Source organism: Chiloscyllium plagiosum, unplaced genomic scaffold (assembly GCF_037043375.1).
Source record: "Chiloscyllium plagiosum isolate Xiang-an unplaced genomic scaffold, Cpla_swu_hap1 HiC_scaffold_36, whole genome shotgun sequence".
NCBI lineage: Eukaryota > Metazoa > Chordata > Chondrichthyes > Orectolobiformes > Hemiscylliidae > Chiloscyllium > Chiloscyllium plagiosum.
Genome location: NW_028270174.1, coordinates 3538424 through 3559317, shown reverse-complemented (window position 1 = coordinate 3559317; position 20894 = coordinate 3538424). Strand labels below are relative to the sequence as shown.

Sequence of the window (20894 nt, the reverse complement as noted above, 5' to 3'; positions counted from 1 at the left end):
TCACACATTCACACACACTCTCATACACACTCACACACACACACACACATTCACTCACATACACACACTCTCACTCACACACATACACTCTCACATCACACACACACTCACACACACACTCACACACATACCCACACACACACACACTCACATAGACACTCACACTCACAACTCACACACACTCACATATACACTCTCACACTCACACACACTCAAACACACACTCACTCACACATATACTCACACACTCACATATACACACTCACACTCACTGACACAATCACACAAACTCACACACACACTCCCTCTCACACACACGCACTCTCTCTCACACACACACACTCACTCTCTCTCACTCACACACACTCTCTCACTCACACAAACACACACACACAACACACACACTCTCTCTCTCACATACACACAGACTCACACACACAAACACACTCTCTCACAAACACACATTCACTCAAACTCACACAAACACTCTCACACTCACACATATACACACACATTCTCACACTCACACACACATACACTCACAGACACACACACACTCTCTCACACTCACACATACACACACACTTACTCTCACACATACACACTCTCTCACTCACTCACACACACTCTCACACTCTCTCTCACACACACTCTCTCACACAGACACACACACACTCTCTCACAAACACACACTCACCCTCACACACACACATAAACACTCACACACTCTCACATACACACAAACACACACATAAACTCACTCACACAAACACTCACACTCTCTCACATACACACACAGACACAGACACACTCACTCACGACAATTCCCATGAGGGATGTGAGTCATTGGTCTAGGGGTATGATTCTCGCTCTGGGTCTTCTACTGAGCAGACTTGCGAGAGATCCCGGGTTGCGAGAAATCCCAGACGTGCCTATATTTCTTGACTTGTGCAAAATGACCCGATTCATTTGGGACGGCACGGTGGCTCAGTGGTTAGCACTGCTGCCTCACAGCGCCAGGGACCTGGGTTCAATTCCTGCCTCGGGTGACTGACTGTGTGGAGTTTGCACATTCTCCCCGTGTCTGCATCGGTTTCCTCCCACAGTCCAAAGATATGCAGGTCAGGTGAATTGGCCATGCTAAATTACCCGTAGTGTTAGGTGCATTAGTCAGGGATGAATGTAGGGGAATGGGTTTGGGTGGGTTGTTCTTCAGAGGGTTGGTGTGGACTTGTTGGGCTGAAGGGCCTGTTCCCACACTGTAGGGAATCCAATCTAATCACTCAGATACAATTCCTGTGAGGGATGTAATGTCAGCTAACTCCTGTAAAGGGGTAAAACTGTGAAAGGAAGCAGGTGGGTGGGCAGAAGCAATAGCTTTACACAGAGGTCAGGGACCCAAGCTGTGAATGATAACCGTATTAGGAGTGAATTATTTCAGGGTTACACCATGGGAAGCAGTAGCACAAAGTAGGCCATTCAGCCCATCGAGTCTACTCTGCCCTTCAATGAGATCACGGCAGATCTGGTAATCCTATTACATTACAGTGTGGAAACAGGCCCTTCGGCCCAACAAGTCCACACCGACCCGCCGAAGCGCAACCCACCCATAACCCTAACCTAACACTACGAGCAATTTAGCATGGCCAATTCACCTGACCCTGCACATCTTTGGACTGTGGGAGGAAACCGGAGCACCCGGAGGAAACCCACGCAGACGCGGGGAGAATGTGCAAACTCCACACAGTCAGTCGCCTGAGGCGGGAATTGAACCCGGGTCTCAGGCGCTGTGAGGCAGCAGTGCTAACCACTGTGCCACCGTGCCGCTCTACTTTCCTCCTTTCTCCCCAACAACCTTTCATTCCCTTCCTGATTAACGTCCTGTCTCTCTCGTTAATGACCCAGCACCCCCCTCCCCCCCCCACTACCCTCGGAGGGAAGAAATTCCTCCTCATTTCTGTCTGAAATGGGTGACCCCTTACTCTGAGCTGATGTCCCTCGGGTCCTAGACTCCCCCACAAGGAGAAACAGCCTCTCTACAGCTCCCTGTCACGTTCCTCTCTGAATCCTGTCTGTTTTAGTAAGGTCACCTCTCCGTCTTCTAAACTCCCAACGAGTACAGGCCTGGCCTGCTCACCCTCTCCTCATAAAACAGACTCTCTGTACCCTGGGTCAGCTGAGTGAACCTTCTCTGTGGGTTAGGTACAAGGAGAAACTGAAGTCGCTGCGAGTTTTCTTAAAGCAGAGGCTAACGGGGGATTTAATTGAGCGTGAGAATCCTGCGGGGTATCAGGGAGAAGCTGTTTCCATCAACAGGAGGGTCGGGGTGGAGGGACAGCGCATGAAGAGGATCCCCCCCGGGTGGAGGAGGGGAAATGGAGCGAGGGAGTTCTCCACCCACACTGACTTCCCCTTGGCCATTCACCACCCGGAGAACAGAGAGGTCGCCTCGAGGCCTCAGCTGGGATTGGCCAGGTGATCTGGACTGCCGGCTGTGCTACTGGGAGAGGCTTCACTGCTCTAACTACAAGCAGCGATGGATCAGAGTGCTACAGCCCACAGGACCAGGTACAGGCACTTACGAGGGGAATGGGGACCCTTGTAAACAGTAGGGTAACGCTTGGGAGCATTAACAAGACAAGGGAGTACACACTGAATGGGAGGACCCTGGGAAGTAAAAAGGATCAGAGGACCCTAGGTGTACCTGTCCATAAATCCATGAAGACTACAGGACAGGTAGATAAGGTGGTTAAGAAGGTTATAAGACACTTGAGTTTCTTAGACAGAACATTGAATATAAGAGCAGGGAGGTTATAAGGGAGCTGTATACAACACTCGTTAGGACACAGCTGGAGCACTCTGTGCAATTCTGCATCCGCACTATAGGAAGGATGTGGTTGCACTGGAGGGTGTGTGGAGGAGATTCCCCAGGATGTTGCCTGGGATGGAGCGATTCAGCGGTGGACAGAGCCTAGAGAGGCCGGGGTTATTTTCCTTAGAGCACAGAAGGATGAGGGGGACAGAATTCTGGGGGTCAGAGATAGGTGAGGGTTAAATGACTAGGGGCACAGATATAAGGGAAGGGGCAGGAGGTTTCAAGAGGATGTGAGGGAACCCTTTGTCACCCGGGGGTGGGAGTGTGGGGGGGGGGGGGGGGGGAATCTGGAACTGCCTGCCAGTGGGGGTGGGAGAGACAGAAACTCTCATCACATTGAGGAAGGATTTAGATGTGCAGTTCTTATGCTATAACACAAAAGGCCAAATGTTGTAAAAAGGGATGAGAATAGACAGGTGTTTGATGAGCAGTGTCCATACGATGGGCTGAAGGGCCTCTTTATCTGCTGGACTATGTCTCCCAGATCCCCAATAATTTGTGGTTTCAGCGCCACTTGCTGGCAGAATGAAGTACAGCATATGTAGCCCCATCCTGAACAAACATGAAACGCTCTCACCAGAATGACTGACCACAGCAGTAATTTGAGGAGAAAGTGAGGTCTGCAGATGCTGGAGATTAGAGCTGGAAATGTGTTGCTGGAAAAGCGCAGCAGGTCAGGCAGCATCCAGGGAACAGGAGAATCGACGTTTCGGGCATAAGCCCTTCTTCAGGAATGAGGAAAGTTTGTCCAGCAGGCTAAGATAAAAGGTAGGGAGGAGGGACTTGGGGGAGGGGCGTCGGAAATGTGATAGGTGGAAAGAGGTCAAGGTGAGAGTGATAGGTCAGACTGGGGTGGGGGCGGAGAGGTCGGGAAGAAGATTGCAGGTTAGGAAGGCGGTGCTGAATTTGATGGATTTGACTGAGACAGGGTGGGGGGAGGGGAAATGAGGAAACTGGTGAAATCCGAGTTCATCCCTTGTGGTTGGAGGGTTCCTAGCCGGAAGATGAGGCGTTCTTCCTCCAACCGTCGTTTTGTTGTGGTCTGACGATGGAGGAGTCCAAAGACCTGCATATCCTTGGTGGAGTGGGAGGGGGAATTGAAATGTTGAGCTACAGGGTGGTTGGGTTGGTTGGTCCGGGTGTCCCAGAGGTGTTCTCTGAAACACTCCGCAAGTAGCCGGCCTGTCTCCCCAATATAGAGGAGGTCACATCGGGTGCAATAGATGATATGTATGGAGGTGCAGGTGAATCTGTGGCGGATATGGAAGTTTCCTTTGGGGCCTTGGAGGGAGGTGAGGGGGGAGGTGTGGGCGCAAGTCTTGCACCTCCTGCGGTTGCAGGGGAAGGTGCCGGGAGTGGAGGTTGGGTTGATGGGGGGTGTGGATCTGACGAGGGAGTCACGGAGGGAGTGGTCTTTACGGAATGCTAATAGGGGAGGGAAGGAAAATATATCCCTGGTGGTGGGGTCCGTTTGGAGGTAGCGGAAATGATGGCGGATGATGCGCTGTACATGGAGATTGGTGGGGTGGTGGTGGGGTGGGGTGGTTACAGAGATAGGGAGGGGTGTAGAGGCTGGAGGGGGTTACAGAGATAGGGAGGGGGTGTAGGGTCTGGAGGAGGTGACAGAGATAGGGAAAGGAGTTGGAGTGTGTCGGACCACAACAACAGACCACAACAAAACGACGGTTGGAGGAAGAACGCCTCATCTTCCGGCTAGGAACCCTCCAACCACAAGGGATGAACTCGGATTTCACCAGTTTCCTCATTTCCCCTCCCCCCCACCCTGTCTCAGTCAAATCCATCAAATTCAGCACCGCCTTCCTAACCTGAGATCTTCTTCCCGACCTCTCCGCCCCCACCCCAGTCTGACCTATCACCCTCACCTTGACCTCTTTCCACCTATCACATTTCTGACGCCTCTCCCCCAAGTCCCTCCTCCCTACCTTTTATCTTAGCCTGCTGGACAAACTTTCCTCATTCCTGAAGAAGGGCTTATGCCCGAAACGTCGATTCTACTGTTCCCTGGATGCTGCCTGACCTGCTGCACTTTTCCAGCAACACATTCACAGCAGTAATTTATCAAACTAACAATCGCTTTGAAAAGAGAACAAGAATTTCATCTGAAAAAAAGATCCAGAGAATGCTGTGATGTTCTGCACATTTAAAGTGGATTTGGCAGCTTCAAGGCTGAGGCAATTCACAGTAAGGTTTCCTACAATGTTGTGGGAAATTAACTCACCAGATCTTCAGAACTCAAAAATCTAACAACCCGACACACTCCAACTCCTTTCCCTATCTCTGTCACCTCCTCCAGACCCTACACCCCCTCCCTATCTCTGTAACCCCCTCCAGCCTCTACACCCCTCCCTATCTCTGTAACCCCCTCCAGCCCCTACACCCCCTCCCTATCTCTGTAACCCCCTCCAGCCCCTACACCCCCTCCCTATCTCTGTCACCTCCTCCAGACCCTACACCTCCTCCCTATCTCTGTAACCCCCTCCAGCCCCAACACCCCCTCCCTATCTCTGTAACCCCCTCCAGCCCCTACACCCCCCTCCCTATCTCTGTAACCCCCTCCAGTCCCTACACCCCTCCCTATCTCTGTCACCTCCTCCAGCCCCTACACCCCCCTCCCTATCTCTGTAACCCCCTCCAGCCCCTACACCCCCTCCCTATCTCTGTAACCCCCTCCAGCCCCTACACCCCCTCCCTATCTCTGTAACCCCCTCCAGCCCCTACACCCCCTCCCTATCTCTGTAACCCCCTCCAGCCCCTACACCCCCTCCCTATCTCTGTAACCCCCTCCAGCCCCTAAACCCCCTCCCTATCTCTGTAACCCCCTCCAGCCCCTAAACCCCCTCCCTATCTCTGTAACCCCCTCCAGCCCCTAAACCCCCTCCCTATCTCTGTAACCCCCTCCAGCCCCTACATCCCTGTCCCTTCCCTCCTCTAATTCTTGTGCACCCTTTATTTCAATCAAGATGGACATGTCCTCAGCCGTCTTGAACTAAGCTTTGCAATTCCCTCCTTAAACCTTTCTGCCTCACTCTCCCCCTCTCGCTCTGTCTCTGTCTCTCTCACTCCCCCCCCCCCCCCCCCCGCACCCCCGCACCCCCCACTTTTTCCTTCTGTGTCTCCTCTCTTTCTCCTCGAGCACAATACTCAATAAAATCTCCTTCTTTAACCCCAGATTGTGAACACCTGCTCCAATTTCTCCTTATGTGACTCACAGTGTGAAAGAACCTCCCAGCAGGATTTCAAGCTTTGCTGCAATGTTAAAGGTGATATATAAATGCAAGTTGTTGAGGTAGTTAAATCTGAACAGTATCACAAAGCATCAGCACATGCTGGTTCAGAGCCACACATGCAATACTGGATCTTACCAGCAAGTGTCAGCAGAGTCCACATTGTAAACTGGCCTGTGGCGCTCCAGAATTAAACAGCATTTTATAGTACAGAAAGAGGCCATTCAACCCATTGTGTCTGTCCCAGCTACAAATTGAACTACCAAATTAGTCCCATTCTTGAGCCCTATCTCTGTAGCCCTTTAACTTCATCATTTTACAATCTTTATTCAGCTGTCTTTTGAAATCCCCTATGGAGTCTGCCTCCACTACTCTTCCAGGCAGCGCATTCCAAATGCTAACAACTCTCTGAGTAAAGAAATTCCTCCTCATCTCACTCCTAGCTCTCATTGTTGACAATCTTGAAATGGTGATTTCCTAGTTACTGACATACGCAGTAGAAACAAATATCCTTCCTTCCCCTGTTAAAATTGTTCATAATTTTGAACACCTTGATGAGGTCACCTCTGCTCCAAGGAGAATAAACCCAATTTCTGTCATCTTTCTTTGTATCTAAAATCCTCCATTCTTGATCTGATTCTAGTAAATCTCCTTTATACTTTCTCAGGGCTTTAAAATCCTTCCTTAACTAAGGTGCCTGGAACCAAACACAATACTCCAAATGTGGCCTGACCAATGATTTGGAGAGATGTAGCACCATTTCTTTACTTTTTTACTCCAGGCCTCTATTTATAAACCTAAGGATCCTATAAGTCTTCCTAACAACTGATTCACCTTGCCTGGCTACCTGCAGAGAATTATGTACATGAACCCCAAGGTCCCTCTGCTCCTGTACTCCCCTCACAAGTTGTACCATTGAATGTGTATTGTCTGTCTGTGTTTCTTCTAACAAAATGCATTACCTTCCAATTCTCTCCATTGAAACTCATCTGTCAGGCGTTTACCCATTTGGCTAGATTGTCAGTGTCCCTCTGAAATCTCTCCGTATCATCCTCACAATTTACTATTCTCCCCAGCTTAGACTCATCTGCAAATTTAGAGACTTTTCCCTCAACACCCATCTCCAAATTATTCATGTGAATCAGAAAAAGCACCAATCCCTGGGGAACACCACTTTCAGCTTGTTCCCAGTCTGAGAAATGTCAAACTGTACTCACCCCCTTGTCTCCTACCTTCTAGCTAACTTCTGATCCATGCTGTCAAAGACCCATCACTCCCAAACATTTCAAATTTGCCAACAACCTGCAATGTGGTACTGTATCAAATGCTTTCTGAATGTTCCAATATACAACACCCCACAGCACCACCCTCATCCACTATCTGTGTCACCTTGTCAAAGATCTCAATTAAATTTGTCAAGCGTGACCTGTCCTTCACAAAGCCATGTGGACTGTCTAGTATTAACTTGTTTTTCTCTGAGTGTACCTTTTCTCTGAGTGGAGAAAGTGAGGTCTGCAGACGCTGGAGATCAAAGTTGAAACTTTATTGCTGGAACAGCACAGCAGGTCAGGCAGCATCTAGGGAACAGGAGATTCGACGTTTCGGGCACAGGCCCTTCTTCAGGAATGAGCAGAGAGTGTTCAGCAGGAGAAGATAAAAGGTAGGGAGGAGGGACTTGGAGGAGGGGCGTTGGAAATGTGATAGGTGGAAAGAGGTCAAGGTGAAGGTGATAGGTCGGAGTAGGGTGGAGGCGGAGAGGTCAAGAAGAAGACTGCAGGTCAGGAAGGCGGTGCCGGGCTGGAGGGATTCGGCTGAGACAAGGTGGGGGGAGGGGGGATGAAGAAACTGGTGAAGTCCAAGTTCATCCCCTGTGGTTGGAGGGTTCCCAGTCGGAAGATAAGACGCTCCTCCTCCGACCGTCGCGTTGTTGTGGTTTGGCGGTGGATGAGTCCAATGACCTGCATATCCTCGGTGGAGTGGGAGGGGGAGTTGAAATGCTGTGCTACAGGGTGGTTGGGTTGGTTCGTCCGGGTGGCCCAGAGGTGCTCTCTGAATCGCTCCGCAAGTAGGCGGCCTGTCTCCCCAATATAGAGGAGGCCACACTGCAGCGGATGCAGTAGATGATGTGGGTGGAGGTGCAGGTGAATCTGTGGCGGATATGGAAGTTTCCTTTGGGGCCTTGGAGAGAAGTGAGGGGGGAGGTGTGGGCGCAAGTGTTGCACCTCCTGCGGTTGCAGGGGAAGGTGCCGGGAGTGGAGGTTGGGTTGGTGGGGGGTGTGGAGTCGCGGAGGGAGTGGTCTCTACGGAAAGCTGATAGAGGAGGGGAGGGAAATATATCCTTGGTGGTGGGGTCCGTTTGGAGGTGGCGGAAGTGACGGCGGATGATGCGCTGTACATGGAGATTGGTGGGGTGGTAGGTGAGGACCAGTGGGGTTCTGTCCTGGTGGCGGTTGGAGGGGCGGGGCTCAAACCAGCTGACAAGGGAGGCGCAGTAGTAGTTTGGTGCACCGACCTCTACACCGCTGAGGCCAAACGCCAGCTCGCAGATACCTCCTCCTACTGCCCCCTTGACCATGACCCCACCCCCCACCACCAAACCATCATCTCCCAGACCATCCATAACCTCATCACCTCAGGGGACCTCCCATCCACCGCCTCAAACCTCATAGTCCCACAACCCCGCACCTCCCGTTTCTACCTCCTGCCCAAAATCCACAAACCTGACTGCCCCGGCCGACCCATTGTCTCCGCCTGCTCCTGCCCCACCGAACTCATCTCCGCATACCTTGACACGGTCCTGTCCCCATTAGTCCAAGAACTCCCCACCTACGTCCGTGACACCACCCATGCCCTCCACCTGCTCCATGATTTTCGCTTCCCCGGTCCCCAACGCCTCATCTTCACCATGGACATCCAGTCCCTGTACACCTCCATTCCCCATCACGAAGGACTCAAAGCACTCCGCTTCTTCCTTTCCCGCCGTACCACCCAGTACCCTTCCACCGACACCCTCCTTCGACTGACTGAACTGGTCCTCACCCTGAACAACTTTTCTTTCCAATCCTCCCACTTTCTCCAAACAAAAGGAGTAGCCATGGGCACCCGCATGGGCCCCAGCTATGCCTGCCTCTTCGTAGGGTATGTGGAACAATCCATCTTCCGCAACTACACTGGCCCCACCCCCCATCTTTTCCTCCGCTACATTGATGACTGTATCGGCGCTACCTCGTGCTCCCACGAGGAGGTTGAACAGTTCATCCACTTTACCAACACCTTCCACCCTGACCTCAAATTCACCTGGACAGTCTCGGACTCCTCCCTCCCCTTCCTAGACCTTTCTGTTTCTATCTCAGGCGACCGAATCAACACGGACATCTACTACAAACCGACCGACTCCCACAGCTACCTGGACTACACCTCCTCCCACCCCGCCCCCTGTAAAAACGCCATCCCATTCTCCCAATTCCTTCGTCTCCGCCGCATCTGCTCCCAGGAGGACCAGTTCAAAATACGCACAACACAGACGGCCTCCTTCTTCAAGGACCGCAATTTCCCCCACGACGTGATCGACGATGCCCTCCACCGCATCTCCTCCACTTCCCGCTCCTCCGCCCTTGAGCCCCGCCCTTCCAACCGCCACCAGGACAGAACCCCACTGGTCCTCACCTACCACCCCACCAATCTCCATGTACAGCGCATCATCCGCCGTCACTTCCGCCACCTCCAAACGGACCCCACCACCAAGGATATATTTCCCTCCCCTCCTCTATCAGCTTTCCGTAGAGACCACTCCCTCCGCGACTCCCTTGTCAGATCCATACCCCCCACCGACCCAACCTCCACTCCCGGCACCTTCCCTTGCAACCGCAGGAGGTGCAACACTTGCGCCCACACCTCCCCCCTCACTTCTCTCCAAGGCCCCAAAGGAAACTTCCATATCCGCCACAGATTCACCTGCACCTCCACCCACATCATCTACTGCATCCGCTGCAGCCGGTGTGGCCTCCTCTATATTGGGGAGACAGGCCGCCTACTTGCGGAGCGATTCAGAGAGCACCTCTGGGCCACCCGGACGAACCAACCCAATCACCCTGTAGCACAGCATTTCAACTCCCCCTCCCACTCCACCGAGGATATGCAGGTCATTGGACTCATCCACCGCCAAACCACAACAACGCGACGGTCGGAGGAGGAGCGTCTTATCTTCCGACTGGGAACCCTCCAACCACAGGGGATGAACTTGGACTTCACCAGTTTCTTCATCCCCCCTCCCCCCACCTTGTCTCAGCCGAATCCCTCCAGCCCGGCACCGCCTTCCTGACCTGCAGTCTTCTTCTTGACCTCTCCGCCTCCACCCTACTCCGACCTATCACCTTCACCTTGACCTCTTTCCACCTATCACATTTCCAACGCCCCTCCTCCAAGTCCCTCCTCCCTACCTTTTATCTTCTCCTGCTGAACACTCTCTGCTCATTCCTGAAGAAGGGCATGTGCCCGAAACGTCGAATCTTCTGTTCCCTAGATGCTGCCTGACCTGCTGTGCTGTTCCAGCAATAAAGTTTCAACTTTTCTCTGAGTGTACCATCCTGTATTATGGCCTTCATCAGTTTTCCAGCTGCTGTATTGACATCAAGCTGACAGTTTCCTGGGTTACCTTTTATCCTTTTTCTTAAATAAAGTTGTCCCATTTGCAATCCTCCAGTTCCCTGGGATTAATCCTGTGTTCAGTCAGGCCTGGAAAATTGATGTCAATGTGATTTGCTCGCTAGCCTCTCTCAGCAATCTTGGATATATCCCGTCTGAGCCTGGAGATGTCTCTACCTGGTGTGCTGCCAGCCTTTATAACCTCCCATTCTTTATCACTATCCTGCTCAATTGCTCAGCACCCTCATATTCAACTGGGCCATTATTATCATCATCTTCTAATTTGGTAAAGACTGAAGCAAAATATTCATTTCGTACCTCGACCATATGTGTGACTGTAAGACCCTGCCTGTTAGTGTCTGGAACAGGCAGAGTGAGTCAATGAAAGCTCAGTCTTTACACAGATTTATCCGTTAACAATCCCAGAAAGGGGCTCTGTCTGTGCAGCAGAAACACTGAGCTGTTTACTCTCTTATTGACACAACACAGTGAACGGGAGGCAGGGATTTCAGTGCATAGGTATACAGCTGACAACAACAACCTTCCTTCATATAGCAACTTCCTGGGAGTCTGAGCTTGACACGGAGCCAGTAACATAGATATTGGGATTGACAGTCAATTGCTAAATAAAAGTAGTAAGATTTTCAGGAATGTTTTTAGGGCAGGGAGAGAGAGGGGGAAGGAGGGGGCTTTCGGGAGGGGGGTGCAGAGTGTAGTGTCCAGGAAATTGGCTGAGGAGGATAATAGGGGCTGGTGCTTAGGAAAATGGTGGCGGCTGCTGGGACAATGCTGTGATGATGGTTCAGTGATTCTGAGATAATGCTCTCAGGGAATGGGTTCAAATCCAATCACAGCCGCCCATGGGAGGGATACGTAATGAATTAAAATCTTGTCCTAGTGATGAAACAACCATCGATTGCTGTTCAAACCCAGCTGCTTCACCAATGCCCTTTGGGGCAGGAAATCTGCCGTCCTTACCCAGTCTGGCCTACACGTGACTCCAGACCCACTGCGATGTGGGTGCAGCTGAAATGGCCAGTCAGTTGGAGGGCGGTCAGTGAGATCGGGGAGAGTCCGGTACTTGTAGGATTAGGACAGTTCTGGGGATTTGAAGACATTCCCCTCCCCCCCCCCAAGACTGACTGAGTGCCTGGATTGAGTTGAACCTACCTTGGTGCTTAAACAGAGGCTGAAGAGATTGGGTGCCGGAGGCTGGGGCAGCTTTCTCACAGGGTTCACTTGTTTCTTCATCTTGTTCTGAACCCTGGGGGAGGGGAAGGGGAGATCCCAGTTTGTGTTTGAATGATACAGCATTGCCCATCAGTAACCCCTGTCACAATGACCTATCAGACTGTGACCTGAACTCCAGGGTGCGTTCGCAATGGGGTTCAGTCTGAAATTCTCAGTGAATTTGCAGCTTCTTATCTCCTGCACCATCCCTCTCCACAGTGACCTGCCAGGATTCTCTGACACTTGCTGTCTTCACTTCCGATCCTGGGAAGTCACAGTATTCCCAGTTATTTCCATCTCTCTCCTGCTTGGTTTCAATAAAGCAAGGGGCAGTCACAGACAACAGGCCATTGAATCACTTGCACCTGCCCTGCACTGTCTCTCACATTTAACTTAAAAATCACACGATACCAGGTTATAGTCCAGCAGGTTTATTTGGAAGCACTAGCTTTCGGAGCGACGCTCCTTCAACAACCTGATGAAATGCTCCGAAAGCTAGTGCTTCCAAAGAGATCGGTTGGACTATAATATGGTGCTGTGTGATTTTTCACTGTGCCCACCCCAGTCCAACACTGGCTCCTCGACATCATTCCTCACATTGAGACCGAGCCCCAGTGTGTGTTTCTAATGGAGGGCTGAGCTGGGTTGGACAACGCCGGATCTCACTGGGGCACGTCAGAAAGTTCTAACTGAGAGTTTGAGAGGGAAACCTCCATCTGTTTCCCTATTTCAGCTGCAAATGAAACTTGTGAACAATCTCAGAGGGTTGTGTGTGTGCGATTGGACTCACACGAAGCGGTGTTGGTCAGACAGGTCGATCCCAGAGCTCAGGAGGGTGCTGCAGGTGAGGATGGAAGTGGCCGGAGTGATTGGAGGAATATTGGTGCTGGCTGGTGACTTTGGACGATCAGAGCTGGACTTGTGCTCTTGGCTTGGGTCTTGAGACACGACCTTACTTGACGATAAGCCCTGGGAGCTGCCAATATTAACCAGATTCTCACAGGAGTCACTCAGCACTCTCTCCAATCGGTCAGCTTTCTCCAATACCATGTGTGAGATTCTTGCTTTGGGTAGTTTACCATCAGGTTTATCCTCCCTGCTGCTTGGGTCAACATGTTCCTCTTGTTTTCCAAGAATCTGTAAAAACATCCTTCAGTTATTCCACCTATCCATCCATCTGCCTCTATCAGACATAGACAAACAAAACCAGCGCAAAACACTGTCACCAAGGTGGCTCCAAGGATCAGGATCTTCACTCACCTGGATCGATGGGACAGGCCCAGACTGTTCACCGTGGAAACAGGAGGGGGGTGTGACAAGGTGTGATTGCGGTAATGGAAGAAAAAACTGTTCTTGGTGAAAGGATCAAGAACTAAGAGGGAACGTGTTCCAGGAAATTGGCAAAAGACGGAACAGTGACCTGAAGAGAAACAGATTTCACTCTGGAATGGACTGTCTGAGAGTGTGGGGGAGGCAGTGGTTAGGGTCTGGGATGGGCAGTCATAAATCAATGAGGTTCCTTAGTGCAGAAGGGAATCAAGGGTTATTGGGAAAAGATACTAAAGTGGAGTTGAGGATGATCAGATCAGTCACGATATGATTGAATGGTGGAGCATACTCAATGGGCCGAATGGTCTCACTTCACTCCTATTTATTCTGGTCTCATTACTCTGTGAATACAGTCGTTCACATGTATGAATACACATGCTTACTGGGACAAACCAGAGACACCCACGAGAATTCCTATAAGCATGGCATTCCAACCGGAACTCTATCAACAAACACATTGACTTGGATCCCATTTACCACTCACCGGAGAAAAAGAACAGGAAATGATGCCACCAGAGGAAATGACATCGCCGTAGGAAATGATATTGTCAAGTCAAGGAAACCCAAACACAGAAATAGAAAGCAGCTATACCATCAGTGCTTCATCTGGAAGCTCACTGAAGATGTTACCTAGTATGGTGACGAAATGTCTGAAAATGAACCTTCCAGCTCAGCGAGCAAACCTACATCAACCTGAGCTACAAATCTTCTCAAAACTCACTAATATAGAGACCGGTTGATGATAGTGACTCCTTTGGGAATTCAGAAAATAATCTCCTGAATCCACGTTTCTCTATAGTCCAATTTTCTCTTTAATATCCGCAAGAGCTGGTAGGCTCATAGTCACCCTGCATGCAAACGTCATCCCATTAATATTACCCTTTCGAATGATCCATTAAAATTGGTTTTGAGATATTTGACTCCAATCACATCAGCCCCATCTCAGCCAATCAGCATATTCCATTATGTCCCTCTCCCTGATGTGTTTATTAGATTAGATTACATTACAGTGTGGAAACAGGCCCTTCGGCCCAACAAGTCCACACCGACCCACCGAAGCGCAACCCACCCATACCCCTACATTTACCCCTTACCTAACACTACGGGCAATTTAGCGTGGCCAATTCACCTGACCTGCACATCTTTGGACTGTGGGAGGAAACCGGAGCACCCGGAGGAAACCCACGCAGACACGGGGAGAACGTGCAAACTCCACACAGTCAGTCGCCTGAGGCGGGAATTGAACCCGGGTCTCCGGCGCTGTGAGGTTTATATATGAGGTTATTATAGAGTTATTGATGAGGGTTTATATATGAGGTCATTATAGGATTATTGATGATGGTTTATATATGAGGTTATTATAGAGTTATTGATGTGGGTTTATATATGAGGATTAAAAATATGAGGTTTATATATGTAGGATTATCGATGTGGGTTTATATATGACTTCAGCAAGGCATTTGATAAGGTTCCCCATGGTAGGCTCATTCAGAAGGTCAGGAGGAATGGGATATAAGGGAACATAGCTGTCTGGATACAGAATTGGCTGGCCAACAGAAGACAGCGAGTGGTAGTAGAAGGAAAATATTCTGCCAGGAAGTCTGTGGTGAGTGGTGTTCTATAGGGCTCTGTCCTTGGGCCTCTACTGTTTGTAATTTTTATTATTGACTTGGATGAGGGGATTGAAGGATGGGTCAGCAAGTTTGCAGACGACACAAAGGTTGGAGGTGTCGTTGACAGTAAAGAGGGCTGTTGTAGGATGCAGCGGGACATTGACAGGATGCAGAGATGGGCTGAGAGGTAGCAGATGGAGTTTAACCTGGATAAATGCGAGGTGATGCATTTTGGAAGGTCGAATTTGAAAGCTGAGTACAGGATTAAGGATAGGATTCTTGGCAGTGTGGAGGAACAGAGGGATCTTGGGGTGCAGGTACATAGATCCCTTAAAATGGCCACCCAAGTGGACAGGGTTGTTAAGAAAGCATTTGGTGTTTTGGTTTTCATTAACAGGGGAATTGAGTTTAAGAGTCATGAGATCTTGTTGCAGCTCTATAAAACTTTGGTTAGACCGCACTTGGAATACTGCGTCCAGTTCTGGCCACCCTATTATAGGAAAGATGTGGATGCTTTGGAGAGGGTTCAGAGGAGGTTTACCAGGATGCTGTCTGGACTGGAGGGCTTATCTTATGAAGGGAGGTTGACTGAGCTCGGACTTTTATCATTGGAGAAAAGGAGGAGGAGAGGGGACCTAATTGAGGTATACAAGATAATGAGAGGCATAGATAGAGTCGATAGCCAGAGACTATTTCCCAGGGCAGAAATGACTAAGCTGGTTGGAGGAAAGTATAGAGGGGATGTCAGAGGCGGGTTCTTTACACAGAGAGTTGTGAGAGCATGGAATGTGTTGCCAGCAGCAGCTGTGGAAGCAGGGTCATTGGGAACATTTAAGAGACTGCTGGACATGCATATGGTCACAGAAATATGAGGGTGCATACATGAGGATCAGTGGTCGGTACAACATCGTGGGCTGAAGGGCCTGTTCTGTGCTGTACTGTTCTATGTTATTATAGGATTATTGATGCGGGTTTATATATGAGGTTATTATAGAGTTATTGATGAGGGTTTATATATGAGGTTATTATAGGATTATTGTTGAGGGTTTATATATGAGGTTATTATATTCCTGTGCTGGAAGGTTGGTGGGACACTGATTATTGGATGTGATTTGGAGAGTTATGCCGCACAGGGGTGTGGGGAAATGCTGGAGGTTGGTCCAAAGGAATAGAACTGGGGCAGTAATGATGGGCTGAATGGTCAGCTTCCTCACTGTCAGAGTTCTGTGGATCAGTGTGTGTCTGCGGTGGGGGGGGTGAGGGAGTGTCTGAGGGCAGGTTTGGGATTGGCTGCTCGGCAATTTCCTGTATATTGTCTCCACCCTGTGCTGACAAACACTGGTGTGTTGTGAGGGGGAGGGCTGTAGTATTACAATAGCCCCACCCTCTCCATGCCTTGAGAATCTGCTGGGTTGATGGTGGTCTTTTTCAGTGGCTCAGATTGGTTTAATTGAAGATTTAAGGTTGATGCTCACACAGTTCCTTCGCTGGTTACTGACCCACCTTTGTCATTGACCTTTTCTGGTCGTCCAATAGTTCTTCCAGGTGGTTCTGGGTCATTTTTGACCTCTTGTATCGTGGGCGATTATCTATCATGTCCTTCAAACAGTGAGTACGGAGCTCCTTGGTAAACCTAGTGATAGATACAAGTTCAAACCAAGTTAGTTCAAACTCTTCTTCATAAATTACAGAGATTTTGCAGCAGAGAAACAGGCCATTCAGCCCAACTCCCTGTGTGCAGGTGCTATACAAGCCATCTCCAACCATCTTCCAGCCTGACCCCATCGACATATCCTTCAGAATGGTTTCCCTCCCTCACCCATTTCAATCAGACATTAAACCAAAGGGCCTGGCTAATGTGTTGAAACACTCTCATGGCACAACTTCGAGATACAACGGGGCAATTTTCTCTGATGTCCTGAGCAATACTTATCCCTTAGTTATCCTTGAAGTATTGAGAATGATATAACAACAACAAGTTTTTTTTTATAGTGCCTTCCACACAGTAAAGCTCCTGTGGTGCAGAGGGTGTCATTTTGTCATGTCAAAAGGTGCTACATAAATGCAAGTTAGAGTGGTAGTGCAGGTAATGTCCATTAGCAAGGCAGTTCAGTCACAAACAATTCTGACTGTGGGTCGAAGCTAACAGCAACTTGGTCACTCACTTCTCCAGTGAATGTATAAGGTTAATGGAGACTGAACAGAGGGATTTAAAGTGGACTGCCCATTGTCTACATCTTATCGAGACCAACACCAGATATAACCAGGTCAAATTACTCAGGAATATGATGGTGGATAGCTTTGTATTCCCTCAGTTATGGAAGATTAAGGGATGATTGAGTCAAGGTGTTTCAATATTTTCTAACCAACATGTTCAGAGATGTGACAAAATCAGAAGTTGCTGAAAAAGCTCAGCAGGTCTGGCAGCATCGAGGCAGAGAAATCAAAGTTAACGTTTCTGGTCGTGTGACCCTTCCTCAGAACGTGAAACGTTAACTTTGATTTCTCTGCCTCGATGCTACCAGATCTGCTGAGCTTTTCCAGCAACTTCTGATTTTGTTTCTGATTTACAGCATCCGCAGTTCTTTGTTCAGAGATGTTAGGGTTGTGATGGAGCGGTGGTAGTGTAATGATACCACTGAACAGGTTGGTTAGAAAAATATCTGTTCAGTGCTGTAATAGTACACCTCTAGAACAGGTGAGGTGAGTGCCTGGATCCCCTGACACAGGGGTAGGGACACTACCACTGTACTACAAGAGCCCACAAGCTAGTCAAGATGTTTATAGTGATTAAATGATTTAATAAGATCAACAGAGAGAAACTGTTTTATCTGAGCAGGGTGGGGAGCCGGACCACTCTAGGGTGCTGTCCCTCTCTCAGACAAAGGGGAGTGTGAATCTGTGGCTCACAGTGTCCACAAAGGCTGCTTCGACTGGGAGTCCACCTGAAAACGGACAGAGCTTTGTTGTGAGAGGGGATTACGAGTTTGTTGGGGCCCTGGGGAGGGAGGTGGAGTTCAGTTACAATCTGACTGAAGGGTGTAACAGGGACAACAGGCTGAATGGCTGCTCCTGTCCTTTTGTTTCGATTCAAGCTCACACCCTGAACACAGCTGCGTGAAAACACTGAGGCTGCTCACAATGATCAGACATTGTGATTCTGGCTGCAGGGCCCAAGGTCGGTGGGAAATTCCTGCAGTCCTCACTTTCTCCTATCATCCTTCCTACAACCAATCAGGAAAACAAAGCAGGTTTCTCATCATCTGATTGGAGGATTTTCACTCCAGCGTTGGTTTGGTGCAGATTAAAACTGAGAGCTGTTTAAATGAGGTGAAATGAACACAACATCTTTCGTGGCTCCCCCATCCCTGATTTTCTGCCAGACTTTTTAAAATTTCCTGAAACTTCCTGGAGTCTCTGGAATATAAACACAAAATATTTGCCGTGATTGATACAACCGAGTGACTTGTTTGGCTAGGTCAGAGGGCAGCTGAGAATCAACCCCATTGCTTGTGGGTCTAGAGTCACATGTAGGCCAGACCAGGTGAAAATGACCTGAAGGACATTAGTGAATAACTTGGGGTTTTCCCAGCAACTGGCAATGGTTTCATCATTATTACTACATTCTTATTTCCAGATTATTATTTTTGAAATTTAATTTAAATTCCACCTCCTGCTGCGGCAGGTTTTGAACTTGGGCCCCTTGAAATTTTTTTAAAATTCATTCACAGGATGAGGGTGTCACTGGCCAGGCCAGTATTTATTGCCCATCCCTAATTGCCCACAGGGCATTTGAGAGTCAACAAGTTCCTGTGGGTCTGGATTCACATTTAGGTCATAACAGGCAAGGAGGGCAGATTCCTTCCCCAAGGGACATTAGTGCACCAGATGGGCTTTTCCAACAGGGAGAAAGTGAGGCCTGCAGATGCTGGGGATCAGAGTCGAGAGTGTGGTGCTGGAAAAGCACAGCAGGTCAGGCAGCATCCGAGAAGCAGGAAAATCGACGTTTCAGACATAAACTCTTCATCAGGAATGATGGGGTGGCCCAAGGGGGCTGAGTGATAAATGGGAGGGGGGGGGGGGGGGTGGGGGTGGGGCAAAGGTAACTGGGAAGGCGTTAGGCAGGTGGAGGTGGGTATGATAGTGATAGGTCGGAGCAGAGGGTGAAGCGGATAGGTGGGAAGGAAGATAGACAGGTAGGTCAGTACAAGAGGGTGATGCCAAGTTGGAGGGTTGGATCTGGGATAAGGTGGGGGAGGGAAAATGAGGAAACTTGTGAAACCAACATTTATTCTGTGTGGTTGGAGGGTCCCAAGGCAGAAAATGAGGTGTTCTTCCTTCAGGTGTTGGGTGGTAAGGGTTTGGCGATGGAAGAGGCCCAGGACTTGCATGTCCTTGGCGGAGTGGCAGGGGAGTTAAAGTGTTCAGCCACAGGGCAGTGGGGTTGTTTGGTGTGTTTTTCCAACAATCAACAACGGATTCATGGTCATTATTAGACTCTTAATTCCAGCTTGCTTTTGAAGTCAAATTCCACCAAGTGTCATGGCAGGATTCACAGCTGAGTCCCCAGAACATCACCTGGCTCTCTGGATTAATAGTCTAACAATAATACCACTAGGCCATGCCTCCCCCTCAATAAACACAAAATCATCTTTATTTTGTATCACTTCACCTTTCAGAGAAACCATCAGCCGTGAAATAATTGTGTTGCAGCAACTCTGCACAGGAGGGCCTTTTCTCAGGGTCTATCTGCAAACATTTCTGGAAAATACAACCACCGTTAGGAATGATTTAAACTGCACAATCCACACATTGTGAAGATTCAGTTTTACCTCAAACAGTAAACTCATTTGTCTTTTTAAAATCGCTTGGGTGAAACCACATCTCCCACCAGATGAAGCAAATAACTCTTCAAGTCAATTGAAAACCAAACTATTTCATTGATGCTGGTTACTCTGGTCACGGGATTGGCACACAGACCTGATCGTAATGAGGTACAGACAGTACAGCTCAGGAACTAGAAGTGGAAATAGGTCATTCAGCCCCTCAAACCTACCACACCATTTTGGAAAACCTGATCACTCCTCATTCCCGCCTAACACCAATAACCTTCCACACCAACTCCCTAACTCCCTGACACATTGATTGAAAAAATACTCCAAGACTTTGCTTTTCAGTAGCTTTCAGAAAGAGAGTTACCAAAGGCTCATCATCCTCCATGAGAGACAGCATTTCATCTCATCTCTGTTTTAACTGGGTCACCTTTAATGTTTAAGCAGTGACCCCTCATTCGAGACACACTGAGCTCTTCCCCTTCAGGTTAAAGGCTGGTTTTGTTGCTGGTGTAAGTTCCTGAAGAAGGGCCTGTGCCCGAAACGTCGAATCTCCTGTTCCCTGGATGCTGCCTGACCTGCTGTGCTGTTCCAGCAATAAAGTTTCAACTTTGATCTCCAGCATCTGCAGACCTCACTTTCTCCTTGCTGGTGTAAGTGCCTGGGTGTGTGAGCTGTTAACAGCTTGGAGCTCCCCGGGAGGGATGTAGCATCTCAGTGAGTGATGGGACTAACAATCACCACAACCAATGAGATTGAAAAGATTGAGATATAAACTGAGGTCTGGCAGAGGAGCAAATTGGGTGAATAAGAGTCAGGTCAGGGATAGAGAGAGACAAACAGTAAATCAGAAAAGTTTGGAATGGGAGAGAACAATGATAAAGATGCAGAAAAGTGCTGTGTGCTAATCAGCTTTGCCAAGCTTTAATAATACGTGTTCTTTCACGTATGGAAGAAACCTGGTTTAAGGACAGCCTGGTTCTTTTCCTTCTGAACCTCATGTAAAGTTGGACTTACCAGAAACGGAGTAAAATCTCTGCATTTCCTGCTGTGGCCAGCAGAGGAACAATGTCAGAAATCACACAACATCAGGTTACAGTTCAACAGGTTTATTTGAAACTACAAG

General features: G+C 49.2%; 1 protein-coding gene across 8 annotated transcripts in view; it reads right to left on the bottom strand.

Annotated features, from left to right (window-relative positions):
• Nucleotides 1–20894, bottom strand: part of LOC122539534 (cyclin-dependent kinase-like 2) — a 63112-nt gene that overhangs the window by 12540 nt on the left and 29678 nt on the right. For 5 of the 8 annotated variants that reach the window (XR_015753296.1, XM_087979878.1, XM_087979877.1 and 2 more), the window contains 4 exons: nucleotides 19609–19697; nucleotides 16440–16569; nucleotides 12785–13131; nucleotides 11935–12028 (listed from right to left, as the gene is read on the bottom strand). Coding sequence is in view for 6 of the 8 variants with exons in the window: in XM_087979878.1 (XP_087836004.1) it covers nucleotides 11935–12028; nucleotides 12785–13131; nucleotides 16440–16569; nucleotides 19609–19697 (660 nt within the window). In the remaining 2 variants the exon portion in view is untranslated. The remainder of the gene's footprint in view (nucleotides 1–11934; nucleotides 12029–12784; nucleotides 13132–16439; nucleotides 16570–19608; nucleotides 19698–20894) is intronic. The other 3 variants (XR_015753297.1, XM_087979881.1, XM_087979882.1) reach the window with 2 other exon arrangements.